Consider the following 25,590-nt stretch of genomic DNA (forward strand, 5'->3'; position numbering starts at 1 on the left):
GATGAAGTGGTGGAACATTTGCCTGGTTCACTTGGGGCCCTAGGTTTGACCCCAGGACAATGCACATACAAAAAAAAAAAAAAAAAAAAAAGAAAAAAAAAAAAAAAGAAAGAAAGAAAGAAAAGAAAACAGAGAGAGAGAGAGAAACAAGAAAGTCCTCCAGGAAGCAGGAATAACCAGATGAGATAGCTATTAATGATGGGCCAGAAAGATGAGGATGGAGAGTGTATCACTGTACTAGCACTGGAAGTTAAGGTAGAAAACCATGACCCTGGGGCACAGATAGGTACCTACGGGCATCAAGCCCAGGCCAGTGGCCCTAAGTCACACTCGAGGTGAAGCAGACCCTGAGATGAGCCCAGATTTGACATTGAGCAACCTTGCCTTTCCCCTGGTTCGGGGTTCAGTTGCCTTCTGAGCCCCTAAAGGGTTAAGTCTATAGCTCAGAAGTGAGTGGCCCTGGCTCTAAGGACTAGAGGGCTGAAGGGCAGCTGGGCAGCGTGTACACACGCATGTTGAAGATACCTGCTGCCTTTCCTTCTCTTGCATGCTTGTGTCATGACTTTCCTAGAAACGGGGCTTGTGGATGATTCCAAAATCAAGCAGTAGATTAGAGGGGCCTGGGAGAGCTCAAGTAAAAAGGAAACAGTGCATAAAATCCCGCATGGAAGTAATGTATTGGAGGAGACAGAAAGTTGAGTCTGGACATGAATTTTCTAGGTAACAAAACTCAGATCTGGACTAAGAAAATCTAGAAACTAAGATTAGGATATCAAGCTAGGACACAAGGATTTGCAGGGCTAGAACCCAGGCTGGATGAGAGAACAAAAGCCAGGCTCTATGCTTGCATCTAAGTAAGATGCTATGATCTGCAGAAACGGGGCTCCCACTGTGGCAAGGCTGGGCAAGTTAATTTGGCAGTAAAAGCTTGTAGCTGGTCCACATCATCCTTTGGCCCAAGTTCCGAAGGGCAGAAATAGTCTGGGGTTGAGGTGAGGAGTCCTGACCAACTAAGGTAGAGTCACAGAAAGGAAGGCCCTCCGCCCATGTGTTCTCCCAGGCCTCCACCTCTGTCTTGATCCTAAAATTTTCTCCCAGCTGTGGTCACAGCTTGCAACTTTAGCCAAGGCCAGTTTCCCAGTGACCCAGAGTGACATCTGCTGTGACTGAGCTGCCGTGGCCCATGCAGTATCCTCCTCATCCTGACCCACAATTCTCCGGTTTGGCCTTAAAGAAGCAAGAGAGTCTGTGGTGCAGGGATTAGCAGAATGAGGTGGGAAGATCGCAGAACCCAGCGGTTTGGGTCAGGCATGCGTCCTTGATTGTGAAACTGGAAGACAGGATTATTTTTGAGAAGCATTCCAAGGAAAGAAACAAAGAGTGGAGACAAAACTGATGGGCATTGGACGTTCAGGGCAACACTGAATGGTCAAGTCATTGTATAGCATTTTTAAACAATTTTGACATCACCCCTAGACACTTAGCTCTTCTCATGCCCAAAAAAGTAAGCAGCCCGTAGATGTGGGTTAGACCATGAGCCTCTAATAGTGAGAGGGTCTTCTGATTGGTGGGAAATTGAAGTCTGAAACAAGAGCCATGAAACACACTGGCCAGGACACTGCTCCTCTCTGTCCTTTCCCCACTCCCTAGCCCCTGCCACCAGCAAATTTTGGGGGACGCTTTGTGACTAGCACTGAAGATTCCAGCAAAAGGCACTTGCCACTGCCTGAGCTTCGTCAGGGTCAGAGCACCACCCCTACCCGTGTTAAGGGGTTCCTAGCTTTTTTTTTTTTGTATTTTAGTAAGAGTCTACAGGGTCTACAGGGTCTCACTATGGACATTGGACTCGTAGTGATCCTCCTGTGTTTGGCCTCCCAAGAGCTGCATTACAGGTGGCCGCCAGCACCCCCAGTCTCAATCTCCATCTCTGGTTCAGTGCACCCCTGGGGGCCGTGGATCGAACCTCAACCACTGTGCCTGACTAAGCAGGAGCTTTAGTCCACAGAGCTATTTGGCTGGCCCTAAGACATTCCTATCTTAATTGGGGGAAACAGGTAAAATTTCCCTCTTCTTTGGAGTCTTCAGTGGAAAGAACACAAAATAGGTTCAATGGGATTTAGCACTGCTCACTGTCTTTGTCCTTGACTCCCCTGTTCTTTCCCCCTTCTTTGCGGAAACCCGCCAGAAGTCCTGAGGTGGCTGGGTGGGCCGTACAGGCCTGGCACTCTGGCTCAGTGGTGGATTCACCTGCTTGGCCTTCTGCAGTCAGGTCCTGACTCTGCTGCCACCGTGTGGCCACCGCGGGGTTCCACATCTCTCTTTCTTGTGCGACAGCCCCAACCCCCAATCCTGGCCTTCTGCCCTAGGCCCAGCCCAGGAGGCCTCCCTCAGTGTACCTGGCTGTTACCCAGCCTCTGGCCTTCTCCATCCTGCACCCTCCTGGGTTCACAGTTCATGGAATCTCAGAAAGAATCTGAAAGCAAAGCTCACTTGCTCACCCGACTGCTCCTGGCCAGTCCTGATACCCCTGAAACTACAAGCTGAGGTCAGAACAGCTTTCCTTCCTAAAGACTGTGCTTGTTTAGACAGAGATATTCTGCCTGGGGCCACCTGTATGCCCCCCCATCCCTCCCATGTCCTTCAAGGGACCATTCTGTGTCTGGATGCTTGAGAAGCAGAGTGGAGTAGAAGCGGCTCTTGGGCCCTGTGAGAATCAGCTTTCAGAGCTATCGCCAGCCACTGAGATAAACAACTGAAGAGGGGGTAACATTTATTCTGGCTCCCAGTCTCAGTGGTTCCAGGCCAACCTGGGCCTGCTCAGGACCTGCCGCCCCTCTGCTCCATCAGTAGCGTGGAGGAGTGAGCACTGTCCTGGGAATCCACTCGCACAAGGCTGGGGTGCAGGCCCAGGTCTGCATGCAAGAAGCTCGAAGCTCCCCGGGACCCTGAATACACAGCACTGTCCGTGGGCCCTTGCCTCAGATGAACTCCAAATGGCCTTCAGATGCTGGGTCATCACATTATTTATCCTGGCCCAGGCCTCACTTCCTAGCTGGGTTTATCAGATAAGTGATAAGGCCCAAAGGCTCGACTTACAAAGGCTCCCATTGTGGCCAGTCTGGTCACAGGTTCTGATTTCAACAGGAGCTAGCAATTGGAAGCCCCTGGATGGCTAGGGTGGGGAGGGCACACTGGGTCCTGGGACTCTGCTCAACCTGGAGCCTGGGGGTGGGGAGGTACCTGTGTGGGAAGGAAGCCAGGCTCACAGAGGTAAGGATGCTGCCTACCTGCATGAAGGACATGGCTGCCCCAGCCCCCCATCCCCTAGGAGATTTTCCTTTTAGGAATAGAGAGCAACTCAATTCAGTCTTTTCTGATAAGAATGTGGAATGTATTTTGGTTTTTTTTTTTTCCCTCCAAAATAACAGGATAATAATATGACATCATAAATATCACCCAAACTGTGGTCCTTAAAATGTCCATGACAGGCTAGGAAGATAGCTCAACAGTCTAAGCCTCTGCCTGGCAAGTGCATGGACCCAGGTTTGATCCCCAGTACCACATGCCTTGCCTGCCCCTAAACCCTGGGTGTGCTGCACCAGTCACAGAAACCAGGCATGGTGGCGCATAACTATAATCCCAGCACTGAAGCTGAGACAGAAGGATCACTATGAGTCTGAGCTGTGTAGCAAGATTCTGTACCACGTAAATAAATAAATAAATAAATAAGTAAATAAATAAATACAAAAAGATTTTTTAAATGTCCATGACATAAATTTACTTCCAACATTTTTAGAAGCTCTCTGGAAATCCTCAGGTCAGCTTTTCCTTTAGCGAGTACCTCCAGCTGCCCCGGGCAGGTACTGCCCTGGGTAGGGCTCTGCCATTGTGTCAGGGACTACTCAGCCCTTCCAGACATGGCCAGGACCAGACCGGGATCATTCTAGAGCAGGGGATGCCCAGGCCTGGCCCCATGTGCAGTGAAGCTCAGTCGGGCGACTGAGTGAGGGCTGAGAGAAAGATTGATGAGGGTAGGCGAGAAGCCGACCTGACCTGAGAGCGAATGTGGGAAGCCTCTCATTCCTGAGGCTCTGCTTGGCTGCAAGGGTGCTCACAGCGACTGAGAGATGAGCACTGTATTTAGGGTTGTTTTATTTTGTTTTGCTTTGTTTTTGCATTTGAGACAGAATCTCATGTAGCCTACAATAGATATTTTTGTAAAGTCTTTCAGTATATAATAGTGAATGCCAATCAGTTTTAAGATGCAGACATCTCTGGGATGTCACTTGGTAATTCTAAAAAATACCAACACTTAAGCCCCAAGTAAAGCAATAAAGCCCAAACTCCCGGCAACAAAGCATGGCCCAGCGTTGCTACCCAATGCTGGTTTCCATGTGGCTTGCGGTGCATCGGGACCCTGCACCACTGAGCTCCTTCCCAACCCCAAGCACAGGGCTGTTTCCAAAGCTCCCAGCCTGGCGAGCACGGTGAGACGCATCCACGTCCCAGTGCTCAGAAATCCATCCTCAGCCCAGGTGAGCAGAAGCCTCGGGGAGCCAAAAGTATGTCGAGTCGGCGTGAGGTCAGCCATTTGGCCCTCAAAAGGCCTTTGGGGGCGTCTGCTGCAGTCCTGAGTGCGTACGTTGAATCAGGTGAAGCCAGGCAAGCCACACCCTGGCCCAATGCCAGAGTTGAAACAAAAGGAAATGTTCACATTTTCCTCTGCAACAGGTGAGCTACTCCTACTCCCTGGGACCAGCCCTGCGCACCCTCTGAGAAGCCTGCCCTTTGCAGCTGCGCCTGCGCCGCACCCCTGCGCCTGCGCAGCAGGCCTGCTAGATGACCTGATCTGTACGGTCAATGTGTGCATAAATACTTAATGAAGGGGACAGGCATGGTGGCACACACCTGTAATCCCAGCTATCTGAGATATCCAGGCAGCAGGATTGCTAATTTGAGCCCAGAGTCCAAGCCCAGCCAGGACAATTTAGTAAGGCTCAGTCTCCAAACAAAAACTAGAAAGGGTTAGGTATGTGGCTTAGTGACAGTGGCCCTGTAGTCAGTTCCCAGTACCACAAAAACAGGTGAAGCGTTGAGCGTGTTTCAGTCCTGCAGCTCCCTTGGGCTCACTGTGAAGCCACTGTGTCCCATCAGCGTGGGACCGTGGCCTTTATGTGCAGTGCTGTCTGTGAAATGAGTGGAATTCCTTCTGTTTCGAGTCCCTGACTTCCTGATGGCTATTTTTTTTTTTTTGCAGCGCTGGGACAAAACTCAGCACATCTAGCATGACACATGACAGGCAAGAGCACTGCCACTGGCCACCCCCAGCCCCAGATGGCTCTTTAGATCACCGATGCATTTTAGATTTGAGGCTGCCGCTACTTTCCCAAATGCCCCGTGCTGAGTCCTGCACAGTCCTTCCCAAACTTCTCCCAAACATCTGACTACATTATCACAAAAGGCTCCTCTTCCAAAGTTGAAGCCAAAGGAAAACAAAAACTAGAATGCTCCCGTGCTACCCTGGAGCAGGCAAATCGAGCAGGCAGTAATGAGCAGTTTGGATTTACTCCATTTCTTTTTTCTTTGCATTTTGAGATGAGGGAGACCTCCAGCTCGAGGCAATACTCCTGCCTCAGCCTCCTGAGTGCTAGGGTCACAGTATGTGCCACCCCATCTGCCCTGGCTCAGGGCTTTTCAGAATGCAATACTAATTTTGTTTTCTCTAATGATTTCATGAGTCAGTAGGGTAAATATTCCACCAGTGTTTCAAATGATGGCCACAGCTCACAGGATGCCTGCTGCAGGCTGGCACTCTTCTAAGTGCCAGTATTCTTCAATCCTTTTCTTACAAAACAAAACTCAGGAAGCTGGTTTTACCCTCACCCAGAAAAAAATGAAAAGGTATTGGCTGATGTGATTGATGACCCTGCTGGCCTCAGTCTGCACAGGAAGAGCTAGCAGCCTCCTCCTCCAGGAAAAGCAGAAAGTAGCATAAATAAAGCAAACCCCACCAAAGTGTGAACCCCCAGAAAGGAGCCACCGACCAGCTACACTGAGGGCATGCCCCTCGCCACGTCCCAGGTTAGCAGATCGCTGCCACAAACCACCCTACCCATGGGTCTCAGGCACCGCCACCACATGGAGTGTGAGGGATTCTGAGTGACTGTTTGGGGATCTGTACTTTTTTTTCTTTGAGACAGGATCTTGCCAGGATCCAGATTGTCCTTGAACTTGCTACGCAACTGAGGCTGGCCTCAAGCCTAAAACACTCCTGCCTCAGTCTCCCCTCAAACCCAAGACCCTCCTGCCTCGGTCTCCCAGGTGCTGAGATTACAGGTGTGCAGCATCCTGCCTGGGTGCCCTGAAATACTTTAAGCAGCTTGACAATAATTGAGAACTAAGGGCTCTTCCTGGAGAGATGAGGAGCAAAGGAGGAGGCTTACAGAAAGATAACAGGTGGTTGTATTTTTCCTGTGTGCCATTTGCTGGGAAGGAGAGGCAAGAAAGTAGCTTTTGTCTGAGAAAAAATGCAGGCACTCACTCTGCTGGGAAGGAGCAATAAAGGGGGCTTTGCAAACTCTGAGCTCCCCACCCGCAAAAGACTTTATGAGCACAAGGTGACTTGTCTTTGTTTTCCTTACTTTAAGTAAAAACATGGAGTCATGCACTGAAAGCTTTTTACTGTACTAAAAACAGGTGCCCTGGGGCCGAGTCCCTGTGTAAGTGACTTCTCCAATGTAGGTCGAACCGATGCAGTGGGCATCAGGCCTCCAGCTGCGAACACTGAGGGAAGTCTGTGTCATCTGAGGCCAGGCCAGGCGTGTTTTCTGAATGCCAGAATAATTGCAAGGAGGCTGTGTGCTTTGTCCCGATTGTCATCTGAAGTTCTGCCCCCACTTGGGAAAGGAGGGAGACCCATAAGCAGTAAGAATTTGATGGTCTCTGTAGAAGGCTCGTGCAGCAGATGCTTCTGATGCATGCGTCTCTCCTGCTGCCCTCATGGCTTGGCAAGTTGTCCCCTCCTTGGTCACAATTTCAGTGACACAGGAGATAGCTGCCCACAATTTATCGCCTGTCCTGAGTGATACGAGAGGTCATGGCTCCGTGACTGGAGCGCGTTCTTGTTTCTCTTATCAGCAGCAAGCACACTAGGCTTTCCCCAGGAATACACTGTAAGATGGGGTTGGGAGTTCACGATCTGGAATCCACAAGCTGGACTGGAGTTTTTAAAAAGTTGAAAGAAGCCAGTCAGGGCTTCAGGCTGTGTTACTTCAACCAAGTGACCTTTGGAGGCAGGAGACACCATGGAGACAGGAAGATCAGTGCTGACAGGAAGTGGAGGAGGAAGGGTACACACGGAGCTCCGAGATGTTTCTTATTCTGTATGACATTGATGACAGACACATGTCACTGTGCATTTGTCAAGATTCATGGGAGGTCCACCACCCACAGGGAGCCCTAGTACCAGCAGTGTGTTAGTGAGCTGGTGCTAGCTTGTCATGGCCAGGTGTGGTGATGCACACGTGTAATCCCAGCTGCCTGGGAGGCTGAGGCAGGAGCATCCTAAATTTAAAGCAGGCCTAGGCACTTGAGCAAGACTTTGCCACAAAAGTTTAGGAAATGCTTGGGGGGGGTATAGTTTAGGGGTGGGGAGCACTTGGCCAGAGTGGGCCAGGTCCTGTTCAGTCTCCAGTACTTGAACATGCACGTGTGTGTGTGTGTGTGTTTGTGTGTGTGTGTGTGTGTGTGTGTGTGTGTGTGTGTGTGTGTGTATGTAAAATCAGTTTTAGTAAATGTGCTGTAGCAATCCCTGAAGTCCATTGTGGAGACAGGAGCCCACATGAGCTAAGTTATAAACCTAATCTGCCTTGCCCCAGGTTTAATAATCCTGGGAGAGAGCATAAATAGCCTTCTCAGCCAGGTGCCATCCTCTCCCTGGAGTGGGAGGAGAGGGACCATGTTGTCCCTCTACTTAAGTCTCCTTTGGTACCAACCACATAACCCAAGCAATTTCACTTGAAAATAGTCATCAGTCTGTTAAGTCTCATTTTGGGGGTAGTTATTGATATTACTAGTCTCTTTCTTAAGAAAAACCCCCACAAAATTAGCTAACCCTCTTCTCCAGAAAGCCTCGTTTCTTGTCATCAGAGATGTCACTTTGCTCCTTCCTCCCTCTGAACAGTTGGCAGCGCTGCCACCCCAGGGAGCTGGCTCGGTCTGCTTTCTGGGCATCTTGGCCAAAAGAAGAACCCGGCACTACTCCCCTGTGCCAGCTGTGTTTCCGTCAGAGCAGTTGTTCATGCAGGGACTGGTCCCGTGCTGCTCGGCCAGGAGGGTGGATCCCTTCCTGCAGTGGGGAGGGGGCGGGGTGGATAATAACCACACGAATCTCTGAAGTTGAGGGGGCCCACACACAATCAGAAATAGCATGGGGACTAGGACAAATAGTGATGAGTAGTTGCAGAACTTGCCAAAGGAAAACCCACACAAATGTACCCATCAAAGAGACGCTAAGTGCTTAACCTTGAAGTACATAAGACGCATTTCCCTTTGTGGTTAGAGAAAAGGGCTATCCAAAAGGCTTTTTGTTTGTTTGTTTGTTTGTTTGTTTGTGTTGTTGCTGTTGTTTTGGCTGAACTGGGGATTGGACTCAGGCTCTTGTGCTTGCCAGGGAAGCACTTATTCGGCTGAGCCATCTCTCTGGCCCCTGGCTATCCAAAAGTTGTCCTGCACTTAATACTCATGAGTACCCAGGGAAAGCCAAGAAGGAGGGAAATTGACAGAAATTCAGAAGGAAATTCATGTTCCTATGATGTCAGGTGAGATGTATGATCATGCGCAAAACTTAGCCTCTTGCCGAGAAGACCACAGTGGTATCACTTACGTACTAAGGGTAGCAGGGCTGGGGTGGCTCAGTGGTATGGTGCTTGTCTAGTATATGCATGGTCCTGGGTTCAATCCCCAGGTCTACCACTTCCCTATCTCACCCTGAAAAAAAAAATAATAATAAAAGATTTTATCCTTTCCAAAGACTGGCAAGAGATGGGACGTGGGGGCTGGAGTTGGAACTCAGTGGCAGAACACAGGGTTGGCATGCATGAGGCTCTATGTTCATCCCCTGTGCACACAAACACATACACCCATCTTGAATGCAGAGAAGCCAGAAAATAATATCTCTAGGCCTACAGCCTGATTCCTTCTAGTAGCTCTTTGGTGGTCACCAGCTCAGCCAGGTCAAGGTTCTTCTACTCTTCCCGGTGTCAGAGGAGTCACTTGGTGAAAATGTACGGATTGCCCCCTCCCCACCTGGGCTCACAGGCAGGGGTCCACCTTCTCCCACCCTGAGAGAGAATGTGATAGATGTGTCCCTCTTATGAACTCTGCTCCCTGCCTACTTTTCTCCTGAGCGCAAGGTTTGGATGGGGTGAGGTTATTTTTGATGTAAGAGATCCTTTCTTTCAGTACCACTGGCCAAGACAAAAAAGACTTCTCTTAGGCTCTGAAATCCCCTTTGTCTTACTGTTCATAGTGAATTGGAACCAATGGTCAGAATAAGAACACAAAGAGGTGGGCCAGACAAATAGCTCAGTGGATTAAAGTGCCTGCAAGCAGGTGCAGGGACAGGGGTTTGATCCCCGGGCCTACTGTGCTGGCCCTGCCCCCAGGGCACACTGAGACAGCACTTGAGACTAGGCATGGTGGTGCACGCCTGTAATCCCAGCTCTTGGGAGGCTGTAAACAGGCAGATCACTACGAGTCCAATCTAGTAGTGAGACCCTGTACACTCTATAGACCCTTCCCTAAAATTAAAAAAAGAAAAAAACAAAGAGGTGCTAGGAGAAGCTACGGAAGGCAGCAGGAACAAGCAACAGCAACAGCTGAGTTTTGCCAGCCCACATTTGCCAGCTAACAAGCATTTCACTCTTGCCCTAGCAGGGTCAGACAGTTGCCACGCAGGATGAATGCTGGGGACCTGGAGTAACTGCTGAACCTTATCACTGTTTCTTCCCCAACAGGGCAACAGGCTTTGGATTCCTGAACGCACTCTGCAAAGCGGCAGCCGTGCTGGGTAACCTCATATTCGGCTCTCTGGTGGGCATCACCAAAGCCATCCCCATCCTGCTGGCCTCTACCGTACTCGTGTGCGGAGGACTCGTGGGGCTGCGCCTGCCTGACACACGAACCCAGGTCCTGATGTGACGGGAGCAAAAGTCACGTCTGTGCACTTCCTTCTCCTGCCCTGGGTCGCATCTCTGGATAGACTCAAGGCTTTGGATTTTTCTTGTCTAGAAAAGTGGTCAAATATCAGAACACAACCTGTTGCTGTGACTTGACATTTAGATGCACATCGTCTTCCCTGTCCATGTGTTTTGCGCTGGTTTATTTTCCATGCATTGTTATCTGTCCTGGGATGCTGCTTCCCCGAGATTAGCAGCGGAAGAATTGCTAAAATGTGCTCATTGGCCAGGCTTCCTCGAGAGGCTGTTCACTGAAGGTTCAGATACTAAGAAAAAAAAAAAAAAGACTATTGAAAGAAACAGACCCTGCTCTGAGTGTAGCTTTAGCAGGAAATATATGTTGGCATATTATTACAGTTCTGCTGAGGAGAAGGATTTTTTTTTTTTTTTAAAGCAGAGTGCTATTTCCTGTTTACTTAGAAAAGGACACCCAGCAATTTTTGCTGTTACAGCAGAGCCTTCAGAGCAGACCATGTGGTACACACAGGCTGGGGTGGGGCCCTTGCAGGCAGGCAATGAAGGTAACTGTGCTGACAAGAAAAGCAAAGGCTCAAGCAGTTAGCCACAAAACCCAGTGAGCAGAAGCAAGGTTTCTGTCGGAAAGCCTGACTGAACTTCTAAAACCACAGAGGGAAAGCACCATAGCAGTGCCAGTGGCTGTGGAGTGCTCCTAGCTCGCGGGGTCTTGAGGTCAGTTTGCCTCCATTTACCCTGTCCTCACCGCAACCCAGACGCCAGGGATGCTGCCAGATAGCACGTCTAGGAAAGAGAGTCACTTCTTAAAACCACCTCTGAGCCAGGTGTGGTGGGACAGGTTTGTAATGCCAGCACTCTGGAAGGCTTAGGCAGGAGGATCACAAGGTAGAGAGAGGGCAGCTTGGGCAACCGAGTGACTTAGTTGTCTTCGTGCACTGGCCCTGGGTTCAATTCCCAGAACCACCCCAAAAATGAAAACTACATCTGCCTTCCTGATTTCTCTAGCCTAGAGAATATTAGTGGACATCTTAATTGTAATAAATTGCAAATTAGGAAGAAACTCGTGCCCAAAGCCATCTGGAAATGCAAATAGTACCTCTCCTGGTACCTGCTTTCCAAGGAAGAATCTCAACCCACCCTTTTGGTGAAAGTTGACATTCACCTTCCTATTGGGCATCCTGGGAACAGATGTCCCCTCCAAGCTCTACCTGGGCTGGCACCTGGTCCCAGAGCTGCCCCGCACTCCAGAGGGGCTTGCGTAGACTCGGGGTGTCTCCTGGCACCATCTGCCTGCTCCTCTTTACCTCTGGAGCCTCCCTGGACTGGGAAGCAAGAGGTCCCCAGGACGTTCCCACAGGCCAGCTGTCAACTAGGCATTCTCTCCCTAGCCTCCACCAAAACCCTTTTACACATCTTTGAAATCTGAAGCCTCCTTGTAGACTTGCAGCCAGGAAATAAATCCCATATTTTAAAGAGGTTCTTTTTTCAACTTTCCCTGTCTTACAGGAGGGGGAGCCTCATTACATCTTCTAGGATGTCACAGGGAGGCCTGGGGAGAGGCAGGCTTTTGTCCCTGCTCATCTTTTCATCAGAGATGTCCTCACTCCCTGGGGCCCCTTGGGCTCCCTTCTGTCCTCAGGGTCCCCCTTGAGTCAGCACTGAAAAGCATCTTTCCCTAACAGGAGCCATAAATCAAACAAACTCACAGAGGGGTGCCCAATGTGGGGCTGGGCAGGAAGAAGGGGTCTCAGGGGAAGTGGGTGTGTGTCAGGGACAGAACTCAAACCAAAGTCTGCAGGGATGGGAGGAAGAAGGAAAATCAGCAGAGACTGTACATGACTTCTTTTGAAGGCTATCAACAAAGCAGGAAAAGAAAACACACACACACACACACACACACACACACACACACACACACACTCTTCTGTCTCCTGTCCTATTGTGGGAGACCCAGGAAAGTAGCCTGCGGTTATCCTGATTCCATGTGGACTTATTTCCCTGCTTCTCTACCCCTGGATTTTTCTTCTTTGCAGAAAGACCTACTGGGGAGTGAGTAGGTCTTAAGTGGTGTATGAGAGCAATCACAAAAAGTGAACCTCTCATCCAATGTCCAAAAGAAAAGCAGCAAGGTGCATGACTGTCACTATTGCTGGCCGTCCATGAAAGTTAACCTGGCTTCCTAGACTGTCCTTTGTTTTCAAAAAGTCTGTTGTCCATTGCAGAGGCTAAATGCATAAAAGATCTGTGAATCAGTGGGACACAGGTACTGAGATATTTTTATCTGGACACTCTGGTTCATAGACTCCCACCCTGGGTCACTCTCAGCCTTCTTATCCCCTAAACTAAGCCTCCCAGGTGGCTCAAGAGGGATTTCTTTTAATCTTCTGGACAGTGTGTGGTCACAAACCTTCTTGGTCACCGCCTTTTCCCCCTCCTATCCTTTTCTCTGCCTCCCTCACACTGTTCACCTCTTGATTTTGAGGGTTCCCGTTGCTTCCAAAGGTGTGAGCCTGCTGAGCAGACCCGTGGTGTAGCTGGGGATTAGGGTACAGCTGTGAGAGGTTAGACAAAGACTTGAAGTTGTCTGGGGGTAACTGCCCACTGGCATGGAACATGCACCTACCATCTCATTTCATCTACAATGGAAGGAAAATGAAAGTGTCAAAACAAGAGCCTAGCAAACAATCCCAACTTGCTCCTGCATCTCCATCTCTTTTTTGAACTAAAATTTCCCCATAGCTGTTGAGAATCAATTCAGAATGTTCCTAAGTCCTGTTGCTATCACTGAATCATCTCAGGATAGCAAAGAGCTGCGCTAAGTTAGGAATTCCACACCACCTTACACCAGATGTTGGGTCTTCGGGCACCAACTTGTTGTCAGTTCTGCTGCCTGACTCGACCCAGAGAGACAAGACCATGAGTCCCACCCAAGCTCTGCCATGAGGCAGTAAAGAACCCAGATCTTACTTGGGAAAATGTGGGGTATTGGATCTCTGGTCCTCAGTTTTTCCATTGATAGAGATAAGAATTAGTGTTCCTTTGCCCCTCAAGTTTTAGTGGATTGGTATGAAAATAGTTTGCCCTTCTCTATCTTGTACTACTAATCCCATCTTTACCAGCACTAAGTTGGTTTGTTTTATACACAGAAAACTTTTAAAACTAAGTACATGCATAAAGAGGGCAAGATAACTTGTCTGGGAAGATCTTCTGGAAGGCCAGAGAATGTGGTTCTGATGTTGCTTATGCCACCCGCTTCTCACACTCCTGAGCCTTATCTGAGTGACTACGGCCCATCCAGGGAAGGAACTCACTCTGGCAGAAGTTTCTATAGCTAGAAAGCCCCTGACCACAGCGCTGTGGCCAAAGTTAGCCCGAAGCTCCTCAGACTCCATTGTGTACTTGAAATGTGCCCTTCAGCTTCTCTGTGATATTACCTCAGTTGGGAAATGCAGGTTCATTTACAAATCAGAGTTCAGGTTCGCACCAAGAACTCATTAGCTGTTTTTCAGACTATCTTAAGGATCAACGAGAGGTGGGAAAAGAAATGTGGAGAGAAAGTCTGGGACATCACTGATAAAGTTGCAAGGACATGAATAGGCCACTGCTGACCCATGCCAACCCCTAGGGTTATTTCCCAGGTTCCAGTGGGAAAACCTTCCAGTTTCTTCTGTGAATCCAGGGTGTAATATGGTACTCTCCAACTTCTTCTGTTTAAGATCGAAATAGTCTATCTGTTTCTTCAGTGAGAACCTTACCTGCACATGCATGAGGTCTCTGAGGCCAAGACTGTCTGATACTGGCCTTTCCCAGAGGAAATCAGTGTATTGTTATGCAGAGACATACTGGATGCATACCAGGTTTCTTTTCAATTCCCATCTTGTGTCAAACTGAGGCTGATTACCAAACCCACAAAAACACCAGTCATGTTGGGACAACAAAGTCTACGCGGTCAGGCACCCCAAAGTGAACTACGGAGGATACATTTATTAGTTTTTGTTCCTGTTGAGCAGTGCATTTTGAGCAAAGCATCTCTTGTAACTCACGTGATGTAGACAAAAATAAATTGTGCTCTGGGCATGATGCATCTGTTGGAGGAGTGCGGTGGTCGTTCTTTGTGTGCCATTCTCGCCTCTCCAAGGTGACTTCTTTCCTTGTCAATGGTCTGTCCACAAGCAGACACAGAGCCTGTGCCAGGGCTGATGCCATCTTTCCAAACAGCACCTACAGGCAGCTTAGCCACTCTGGCCTTTTGCATTTGCAGAGTTCAGTTCATGGGTTTATGTAGGCCCTGATGAAGGCTAGGAGAAAAGCTGGCTGGCTTTCATGTGCTTTTTCGCTGGATATTTATGAAGCACCTTCCTTGTTCTAGGTATCCAGGAGCTGAGCTGTGTGCAGATAATTAACCTTTTGCAGGCTTTCATGAGCAAGGAAGAAGATCCCCCCCTTACTTATTGAGCCCCTTACCCCATCTTCATAAAGCATATTTTCTCGCCTTTGAAACTACATAGTAATTGGGATTACTTTTGACAAAGAAAACCCCTTGATTGCCTCACCTTTGTTGGAGGAATACTAACTAGTAGTTGAAAAATGAGAAAAACCAGACCCACAATATGCTATGTCTTTAAAGGTTACAACAGGAAATTGTACTAAGACAGTATTCAAGGAAAAGAGCAGCAGCGATAGCCCCATCTTTCTAGAGGTGCTTGCTTTAAAATCCTGCTCATTTCTTCTGAGGTTCTTTTCAGTGCCCGAAACTAGGGAGCATGGGGGGAATGTTCTAAAGCTATAGGCCAGGGTTTCTTTCCAGAGCCCAGACAACCCTGGCCCCCACCTCCCTGGTATTACCGTTCTGATGTCCCGATCGAGTCAAGCTGTCTTTGAAGACAGACTAGAACAGCTTTCCCTTCTCCACCTCTAGCAGAAGAGTGGCCTGGAAAAATGTTCTGACAGCCCTCACCATGCCAGGGCATACAGAAGCTTCAGTCTGGAGCCAATGTTTGGTGGTCGCAAAGTGTCTTGAATCTGCAAAGGGCTTTCAGGGTCTGGGCTCAGGAAGGGGCCAGGACCAAGAGAAGGCAGTTGTCAGGGACCTGACTGCTTTCCCTCTCCACCAGCTCTGCACTCTATCCTCTGGCATTATATATACTCTTTCTTCCTTTCCTGTGGGTTCTTCCTCCTCTTTTCCCCATCTTGTCACCTTGTCACCATACAAAAAACAAGGCCAGGCTTTCCTAGGGCACTGGGGACTAAGCAGTGTGCCCACTTCTGCCTGTTGTGAAGGCACAGATGTGGAGAGCACAGGAACAGGAGGAGTGTGGAGACATCAACCTTGGCCTGGCTGGATCCGACAGAGCTCCTGTCCCATGGCTGGATGTCCACCTGCTTCCCAAGCCTGCACCCTGGAAGGTGCACAGAAAGGTGGGAATCAGAGTCTAGAACATCACCCCAGGAGTGGGACATGCCCACCCCACCCCAGTGCTCAGCACTCCCTGACCCATGGGGGGAAGGTAGCACCTACTTCTCCAGTACTGCAGCGGACCCGACTTGGTGCTGGGGGACAGATGTGCCTGCTCTCTGCCTGTCCTTCCACATTAGCACTAAACTTAGAACCACATCTGGCCACAGCTAGGAGGAGAAAACAGCCAGCGGACGTTGGTTCCACCTCAGACAGGCTTTTAAACTTGCTGGGTGACTTTTCAGAGCTGATTAACAAACAGCCATTATTGAAAGCAGTTAAAACATACTTCAAACATATCACTTTCCACTTAGGCTGTTATCTTTGGCTGTTATCTATGCCTTGAGGCTATAATATTTATGCTATATCTGTGAGGAAGAAACACTATACAACACAGTGACCACCGTACATGCTACACCCAGAGCCAGGTTCAAAGACATCACATTTATAGCTTGAGATCACCAACTGGAGGGAGCGTTACACCACAGAGACCGGATTCCTTCTTCCCCAGCCCTGCCCAAAGTTACTGAATATTTACCAGGATCTCACACCTAAGACCCTGAAGGCTGCTAGCCTTCCCAGCACACACCCAGGCTGTGTGGAATTAAGCCACTCGATTCATGGCTCATGACTCAGCACTGCCTTGCCACCCAGGGAAGGAAGACCTTAGCAGTTCAGCCTCCTGTCCACGCACAGAGGGGATCTGTCTGCAGTCACACACAGCACCCTCAGCGGGATCCATGGGACAGAGTCCTGAGTTCTTTTGCTGCTACTCCTGGAGCAGGAATGAGCACTGAATTGGCTATGTTATGCTGTGCGAAGCAAATTAAACCAGCTCTAAGTTACGAAGTGTCTCCCTCTGAGGCCCAAGTAGTTTATCCAAGAAGGAAACTCCTCAGCTGTGACATTCACCAGGCCCTGCCTTGGCGAACTTGACAGGTTGGCTTCATTTCATCTCTACCGCCGCCATCGCTACATATTTATTATAGTGAATCTAAATCAGAGAAAAGAGAAATGTTTTTTCTTGACATGTACTTTTTTAAAATGTGGTTGTATATCCTCCTGCTGAGCCGGGAACACACTGAACAGACCATATGTCCTTTGTGAATGTCTAGATACTGTAAACCAAGTCCCAGAAGAGTTACAGGTGTGCATCGGCTTGGGAGATGCGCGAAACCTTCACACCCCCCTCATTTGTGCTGAGATCTTGGCAGGGGTCCTGTGCTGGATTTCCTGCCTGGGTGTATGGCCTGGTGTCCTTTTCTTTCCCGTGTTTCACGCTGTGTAAGCTGTCTTGCTCTATATGTTCCCTGCTAGCCCCCCCTGTACTGTATATATGTGCTGCATGTGTGGAACTCGGTCAATTCCTTTTCAGGTTTCTGGAGTTTTCATCTTAAGTACAGCTGATCCTCTGTGAACTCACCTTTCTGGTATGCACCTCCGTGTCTGATTTTGATTGCCAAAATGTTGGGCCAAGAGTGTTTTCACAAGTATCCCGAGGCAGCCATGTGTATCCTCGTGAAAGGGCATGCTCCCCGTGGGATGGCTCGTGTAAGCATCAATCTGTCATGTGCGGATGTGTGTATCCATTTATATGCAGGCAACTAACATTCATGTAACAGCTGCAGAGATATTTAATGTCAATCAGATTAATAAAAGAGCATTTTTGCTCCATTATATTCAAATAAAGATTGTCGAGTGATTGATTTCTTTTCCAAATATTCCAAATCTTTAAATATGAGTCTATTGCTGTGTCCTTGGGGGGTGGGGGCAGAAGCCTGGGTCCCAGGTGCTTTGAGTCCCCTGTGTGCTTTGATCTCATAGGACACCGAGTTCGCACCAGCATCACAGCGAGGAGAAGGGGATGGTGGTCAGCCAGATGCTGCGTTCCTCTGTGCTACAGCGGGAAGACCTAACACATTTCCACCTTAAATATTAATTCCAGTTCACCTCTCATGGCTGTTTTGGAGAACAGTGGGGAAAGGTGCTATGTTTGATGGCATTCGTAGAGAGGCAGAAACAGACCGCCATGCCCCTTGCTTGTTGTTCCCAACCAACTCCTGACTGCATTTAACAGCTGACCCGAGCATCGCTCCTCCTGACTCTAACAGAAGACCCAGGTGTCTAGAGCAGTCGTGGGCTGTGATGCCCCTGAACCTTGTCCTCACCCTGCCCCCCAGGCTTCTTTCTCCTGGGACCAGCTCTTGCTTCTGGCTCTGTCCACAGGTGGCTCATTCCTTGTTGCTATAGCAACCTTGAGTCCCTAGCCCATTACCGCAAACAAGTCTTAACCTTTTCCCTCCAGTCTCCAAATCCTCCAACTCTAAGTCCTACCCCCAGTTTCTTTAAAATTGACTACCTGTACAAAGCCCTGAGTTTAATTCTCAAGCATAAAAAATAATAAGCATAAAGAAGCTCCTAGCTACACATTTCCTTTCCTGATCCATGATGAAGATCTTGTGGAGGAGGGAAGACAACAGGCTGGAAACCCCAGCAGGATTGGGGCTGGTGGGCAGCACGGGACAGGCCAGAGGGTGCTGGGTGCCTCTGGAGGAGCTGGGCAGGACCAGGCAGCCCATGATCTGGCCTGCTGTCCTAGTTACAGTGTCCCCGCATGAGACCACCAGCACCCAGTGTGTTACAGCCAGGTGACAGAGCTGGAAGGGGCACTTTTCTGCTTACTGCTGTCTGATGCGGAGAAGTTGCTGTCCTTTTTGCTGTAGTCTGCTTAGTCTACCCTAGCCAACCACCATGGACAACAACTTGAACAACTGGAGACTTATTATCTTGTTATTGTGGAGGACAGCTTTCTGAGGTAAGGTGTTGGGACTGTGGGGATCTTCTGCAGTGCAGCCCCTCTCCCTGTCCTGTCAGTGGTATTCTTCATGTGCCCTCACACAGTCATCTCCTGGACATGTCCCTGTCCTGATCTCCTAGGCGGACACAGTCATGTTGGCCAAGGACCCAACCACATGGCCTCACTGTGACTAACCATTTCTTTGGAGAGTCTGTCTTCAAGCCTAATCACAGGATGACATGCTGGGGTTTAGGACCTGGACACATAGACTGAGACAGGACATGGTACAGGCATGGCATTATCCCCACTACACTTGCCTACTGTGTGTGTGTGTGTGTGTGTACTGTACACGGCTTCTTCATGTGCACAGGACATGATCGGATGTACCTGTGGTCACATGAGAGGGTAGGTAGCATGGGCTGTGTGCACATATAAATGCTTCAATGAGCTATCTATCCAGAGTAGAGACAGACTGGAAGTAGGTAACTCTGAGGCCAACCCCAGCATAGGCCACCAGGCTCTGAGGCCTGTGTCAGGATGCTCCTAGGCCTGTGACTATTTATCTCCCCCTCTCTGTCTGCCCTTTAAAATCCCAAAGGAGATGGTGCTGTCTCTCTCTCAGTGGGATGCTTTTCTTTAATTCTGACACTGGTGGGCATGTCATCTTCCTCCCTCCACACAACCTGGAGCCCAGCCCCAGAGAAGCTGCGCCCAGGAGAGTGATCAGGTAGAGCCCTGGTGGCTGCAGGAGGAGCCGCAGGGAGGCGGCTTCCTGGAGTCACACTGCCACTGCTGCAATCTCTGTGGTATCATCTCCTGTAGTTTGCAGTCCAGACACCAGGTGGAGAAGTAGAACCCACGAAGGAGACGAGTTCATGGAGGACAGCCAGTCTCTAAGCTGCGGGCTCCCTGGAGGTCAGAACAAAGGTGTCTGGGTGGCCTGGGATCACAGATGACAAGGGAGGCTCCAACAGGGCCTCCTCCTTCAACGCTGGCCTGCATTGTCCACACAGGAGTGTCAGAGGCAGGCAAGGCTGCATGTGCAGCAGCCATGCATGAAGTTCCGCTCCTGTCTGCAACCTCACAGTAAGACAGCATCAGCTACCTTTGGGGACTGAGGGTGCAAATTATGGCAAAGTGCTGGCCTCACTCTCAAAAGGCCCTGGGTTTGGGGAGAGGGTTTGGGGATGCCCATTGGACTGGGATTTCTGAGGAAATCCCATCAGCAAATTCAAGAGTGGGTGGGGCTGTGAGGAAAGCAGCAGCACATCTCAAAGGCTGCAGGGGGAGGAGGTGTCCTGTTCTCACTGCCTCTTAGGAGGGCACCTGCCCAGTTTGCCCCTGGAGGCATTAGAGCCTCCTTTGAGGACCGGTGAACTTCACAGGTGCTGGCAGAGTATCGCTGTGGCTGAGGGGTGATTTTAACCTAGCATCCAGGTTTGGGACTAGGGGAGCCCCCTTTCTAAAAAGGACACAGAGGCCAAAGTGTCCCACTGGAAGACTATTTGCCTAGCAAGCATGAGACCCTAACGTGAAAGGGGAGAGAGAGGAGGGAAGGAAGGGTGGAAGGTAGGGAGGAAAAGAGGAAATCTGAAAAACTATGAGCACAGAGTCAACAAGATAGCTCAGCAGACTAAGCACCTGCTTAGGCAAGTGCAGGAACTGGAGGTCAATCCCCGGCACCACATGTCTCGCTGGCCCAGCCCCTGGGCACGCAGAACTGGTCACCGAGTCGGTGTGGTGACACACGCCTGTAATCCCAGCGCTAGGGAGGCTGAAATCAGGAGGATCACTATGAGTCTGAGCTGCATAGCAAGACCCTGTACCAAATACACTTAAAAATAAAACAAAACAAACAAACAAAACTACAAGCACAAAATTAACTGCAAAAGCAGCCCTTTGGATGCGGAAAGAGATTCCCACAATTTACAAATTTTAAAAAACATAAAAACAAGCCATAATGAAATGTAGAAAGACAATACTATTTGATTAATTAGTTCATCACAGTCATCATCCATAGCGTGAAAAAATTTAATGTTGATTATTAAGGGTTCGTTTTGCTTTGTTTTCTTGTTCTTTCTTCTTCTTCTTCTTCTTCTTCTTCTTCTTCTTCTTCTTCTTCTTCTTCTTCTTCTTCTTCTTCTTCTTCTTCTTCTTCTTTCTTCTTCTTTCTTCTTCTTTCTTCTTCTTTCTTCTTCTTCTTTTCTTTGCAGAACTAGGGATTGAACTCAGACCCTTGTGCTTGCCAGGGAAGTGCTTATTCTTCTGAACCATGTCCCCGGCCCCTCCATTTTCCACATACTTCCACCAAAGCAGTGGTTCTGTGCATCTGTGTCAGGACACAAGCAGGTAGGGACAGGGAGCAGAATGTTCCTGGAAGCCATTCCTCCAGTGGGACAGCTGGTGACAACCATCCCAGAAGAAACTGCGTCCCACAAACATGTCCCACTAAACTCAAGCTGAATGTCCCCAGCTCACAGTCCTCTCCACTGCCCCCCCCGCCCCCGTGCCCAGCTCTACCCAGCCCTGTAGCAAGTTTGAGAACAAGAAGACAGCATAGTTTTAACTCACTAGAAAATAATCTCTTAAATTTGCTTTTCTTTCCAGTTGTGTAAATTTTCCAAAACTCCAGAGCCCTGAGAGCACAGGGGTCCTATACAAATGAGGAGCCTGAGGCTTAGCCCCACCATCTCTGTGAAGAACACTGTGGTGCGTCTTACAGCGGGGCAAATACAGCTTTGAATCCTAACTGTGCCACTTGGCAGCTCTGCGGGCGGAGGACGTGAGCACTGGCCCCTCGAGCAGCCGGTTCTGCGGTGCTGCACCGCTACGCCCAACTCAGGGCACATCAGCAGTGGCAAACGTGCCGCACATGCACCACAGCAGGCTGTTCGTGTCACTGCAAGCCCTGAAACACTCGCCATCACTGCTGTAGATGTTTCCAGTTTGGGGAGCTGGAGTTACAGTTCAGTGATAGCTCATCTGTTTAGCACGTGAAACCCTGGGTTCAATCACTGCACTGTAAAAAGAAAGTTGAAATTTGTAATTTTCATGTAGTTTAGATCATCAGCCCTTCCTCTTAGGTTAGCGTTTCTGAGGGTCACAGGCAATAAGTCTTTGTGGATCTAGGGTCGTGGAGATTCCTCCTCTAGCAGCGCTGTTGGTTGTTCACCTCCCTCTCAGATCAACATGCAGCTGGAACTTGTTTTCGTCTTGAGCATTCATCGGTAGATCAAAGGACATGATTAAGAGTGAGACGGCAAAGCACAGGATGAGAGGATACCCTGGCCACACAAATCACCAGGAAGACTTTAATCTAGAACTGATAAAGGACTCCTTCAAAATAACAAGAAAAGAAATTGGCTGACGTCTCAGCTCCAAAGATCCAGAATTCAGGCGGCCAGCTAGCTTAGCGGAGTACAGCGCCTGCTTAGGCAGAGCGCAGGGACCCGGGTTCAGTCCCTGGCGTGCCGTGCTGGCCCCGCCCTGGAGTGTGCTGAGACAGCTACTGAGACGGGGCATGGTAGCGCTCACCTGGAATCCCAGCGCTTGGGAGGCTGAAAACAGGACAATCATTATGAGTAGGATCTATGTAATGAGACCCTGTAGAGCCTGTACTTAACACATAAAAATCCAAAATTCAAAATGCTCCGACTTAAAACTTTTTGAGTACCTACTTGATACCCCAAGTGGAAAATTCCACACTAGGAAGCTATTTCATGGACAGAATTATTCAAAATGCTAAATAGAATCATCGCCAAGGTGTATGTGTAAGGTATGCATGAAATCTAAGTGAATCCCGTGTTTAGACTTGGGTTTTGCCCCCAAGATATTTCGTTGTGTACATGCAAATATTCCAAAACAACAACAAAACATAATCAGAAAGACTTCTGATCCCAAGCACTTCAAATAAGTTTTCCACCTGTATAACTAGATGAAAAAGTAAGAAAAACCACCAAAGAAACTGTCCAAAAGAACATGAACATGGCCATTCAATATATAAAAAGGTACTCAATTTTCAGCACAGGGAATGCAAATAAACCCATTTTTACGATACTGATAGGCACCCACAAGAATGGCTAAAATTGGAAAAGTTGGTAATACTAAGTGTTGGCAAGGAACTGTCATTAAGGAATTCCTGCTGTTGGGGGAGGAGAAAGCTAAAGCAATCTGACTAGTCTGGGAAAACATTGAGAAATACAGTATCTCCTGAAGCTGAGGATACATATATATAGGCTATATAATATACACATTAATATATATAATACACACATTAATGTATACATGTAATGTATATTATATATAATATATAGTGTATATAATATTACACATAATGTAATATATAGCATATATTATAATATTACAGTGTACAATCCCTCTTCCATACACACATGTGCACCAAGAGTATTTGCAACAGACAATGCCAAATACAGGACATGAATGCTAAATGCTGCCTTCATCGGGGACCCTGAACCCATCCACAATTCCCCAACACTCACCACCCCATCTTTCTTCTGGGGCTCACACGTCCTCCTTCATGGTCTGCTCTGGCTTCACTTGCCAACACTCTAATGATTCCTTCTAAAGCAGATTTCACCCATTTCCTAAATAAGCATGAGGGGCCGGGGACATGGCTCAGTAGAATAAGTGCTTCCCTGGCAAGCACAAGGTCTGAGTTTAATCCCTGGTTCTGCAAAAAATAAAATAAAAATAAATAAATAAACATGAGTTTAGATGCCAGAGTCACTAAAGAAAATTCAGGCAAGCCAGTCTGCCCTTGGTTGACTGTGAAAGAAGTAAGTCTCCACGAGTGGGGACAGTCTCTTTCCAGGGCTTCTTATGACTCATCATCCCCTGATGAGTGAGCTCCATCTAGATGAGATTTGCTGCTGAATAAACACCACTTCTATCACATTTTTTAAAAATCAAGTGGGCCAGGGAGATGGCTCAGTGGAATAAGTGCTTCCTTGGCAAGCTCAAGGGCCTGAGGTCAATTCCCGGTTCCACCAAAGAAAGAAAAAATAAAAAATTTGAAGCATAATTTTGTAATCTATTGTTTGCATTTGTGTCTTAAGTAATTTATAATTAATTATTTTACTATAGTTACTCTGCAACCACATAAGACTGCTATCTCCAGTGTGTAGACAAGGACACTGAGAACCAGGAAGTGAAGTGTAAGGAACAAGCAAACTCAGTTGCTCTGACCCTGAAGTTCACAGCAGGCCTGCAAGCACATGATGCTTCCCAATTCAGAACCCACTCAGCATGCGTAGTGCTCCCTGCTGTGGCCACTATTAGGTGACAGAGGACAAGGCCAGCTGTGAAAGTAAAAGGAGGCTGAGGTGCACTTCAGCAGTACAGCATGTACTTCCTCCCAGAACACACAGCAAAATAAAGGTAAGACACCTTGGAGCTGGGCAAGGTGGGACATGTGCATAGTCCCACTACTGGGAGGCTGAGGCAGGAGCACCCCTTGGGGCTAACCTTGGCAACATACCAAAACCCTAGGGAAAGAGAAGGAAGGAAGGAAGGAAGGAAGGAAGGAAGGAAGGAAGGAAGGAAGGAAGGAAGAGCAGGGAAGGGAAAGGGACAAAGCCAGGTATGGTGACGCTTGGGAGGCTGAGGCAGGAGCATCCCTTGGGGCTAACCTTGGTGACATACCAAAACCCTAGAGAAGGAAGGAAGGAAGGAAGGAAGGAAGGAAGGAAGGAAGGAAGGAAAGAAAGAAGGGTGAAAGGAAGGAAGGGAAGGGAAGGGAAGGGAAGGGAAGGGAAGGGAAGGGAAAGGAAGGGAAAGGAAGGGAAAGGAAGGGAAAGGAAGGGAAAGGAAGGAAAGGGAAGGGAACAGAGCCAGGTGTGGTGATGGTTGGGAGGCTGAGGCAGGAAGATTACAAACTCAATCCCAGCCTGGGCAATTCAGTGACTTAGTGAGACTCTGTCTCAAAATAAAAAATGAAAAAGAGCTGAAATGCTGCTCAGTGAAAAGGTTCTGGTTCTATCTGAAAGAAGGGAGGAAGGGAGGGAGGGAGGAAGGGAAAGGAAGTAGAGTATCTGTACTCTGGTGTGTTAAAAGGAATTCCTGGGCACCGCAGGCACAGACTCCGTGCTGCCCTTGGAAGAGTCTGCAGGCGACAGAGCAGCCTAGGCATCACCTTCCCCAACACTACATCTGAGCCAGCTGGCACAGGGCTGGGGCTGGGTGCACCCCGGTGTAGACTCAGCTCCTCCTGTCCCGGAGGCAGGCAAGGACTGCACGATGTGATTACTCTAGCGGGTGCCCTGGCCACTAGGAGATCCACGGGAACACTGAGGACAGGCTTGCTAGAGAAGGCCACCGTCCTGCCCAGCCTGCAGCGGGCCTTGGCTCCAGTGTCTGAGGAGACTCAGCTCCTGCCGGCAGCCACCCTTCCAGCCCTCAGCCACCACAGGGACAGAAACTCAAGTCTGTAGTACAGAGCATGCGCCAGGCATGTGCTTCGCCCGCCTCCCCTTTAATCCCCACAGCAACTGGCTCTGCAGCCTTTGTTTGTAGAAGGAGCTGGTGCAGGTGAGCCCTCACCCACCTGAAACCACGGGACGAGGAAAGGAAAGAGCCTCAGGCGGCACCAGCATGTGCATCCCTCCACCAACCTAAGCTGCCACTGCTTCCCAGCCCAGAGTGGCCCTGGGACCCAGAGCCTCACGCATGCTAGGCGACCCTGCTGCTCACCGCTGCTGTCTGTGACAGGCTCCAGAACACCATCTGTGTGACCTCAACACCCAGAACCACAGTGGCCCCATGCTCCTGACCTGTGAACACCGTGGCTACACCCAGGAGCAGGCTGATCTGACTCACCTCGGGGCAGCCCGAGCTCAGAGTAACCACGGCACACAGCCAGTGACCCCTGTGATTAACCAAGCAGGTCTGCAGCACCCAGCTGCCCAGCTCAGTGGTACCAACTCTCCCTCTACTATGACTCCAGCTACTCACATGATGCCGCAGGATGTGGAGAGGGGACGTTGCAGTCCACAGTTTCTCCCCATACAGAGACGACAGGCGTCCTAACCTCAAAGGCAAGACTGATGAAAATTGTGAGATCGTCAGGAAACAGTATGTTCTGAGGATTTATTGCCTCTATTTTTTTT

The 25,590-nt window shown here is 49.1% G+C and overlaps 1 protein-coding gene across 1 annotated transcript in view; it reads left to right on the plus strand.

Moving 5' to 3' along the window:
* The window catches only part of Sv2c (synaptic vesicle glycoprotein 2C), a 230,291-nt gene extending 219,908 nt beyond the window's left edge, over positions 1-10,383 (plus strand). Inside the window, exons 12-13 of the mRNA XM_023703655.1 lie at positions 8,109-8,283; positions 10,017-10,383. Coding sequence (XP_023559423.1) covers positions 8,109-8,283; positions 10,017-10,200 — 359 coding nt within the window. The 3' untranslated portion in view covers positions 10,201-10,383. The remainder of the gene's footprint in view (positions 1-8,108; positions 8,284-10,016) is intronic.
* Positions 10,384-25,590: the final 15,207 nt, after the last annotated feature.

The sequence above is a fragment of the Octodon degus genome, unplaced genomic scaffold (genome assembly GCF_000260255.1).
Source record: "Octodon degus isolate 3935 unplaced genomic scaffold, OctDeg1.0 scaffold00177, whole genome shotgun sequence".
Taxonomy (NCBI): domain Eukaryota; kingdom Metazoa; phylum Chordata; class Mammalia; order Rodentia; family Octodontidae; genus Octodon; species Octodon degus.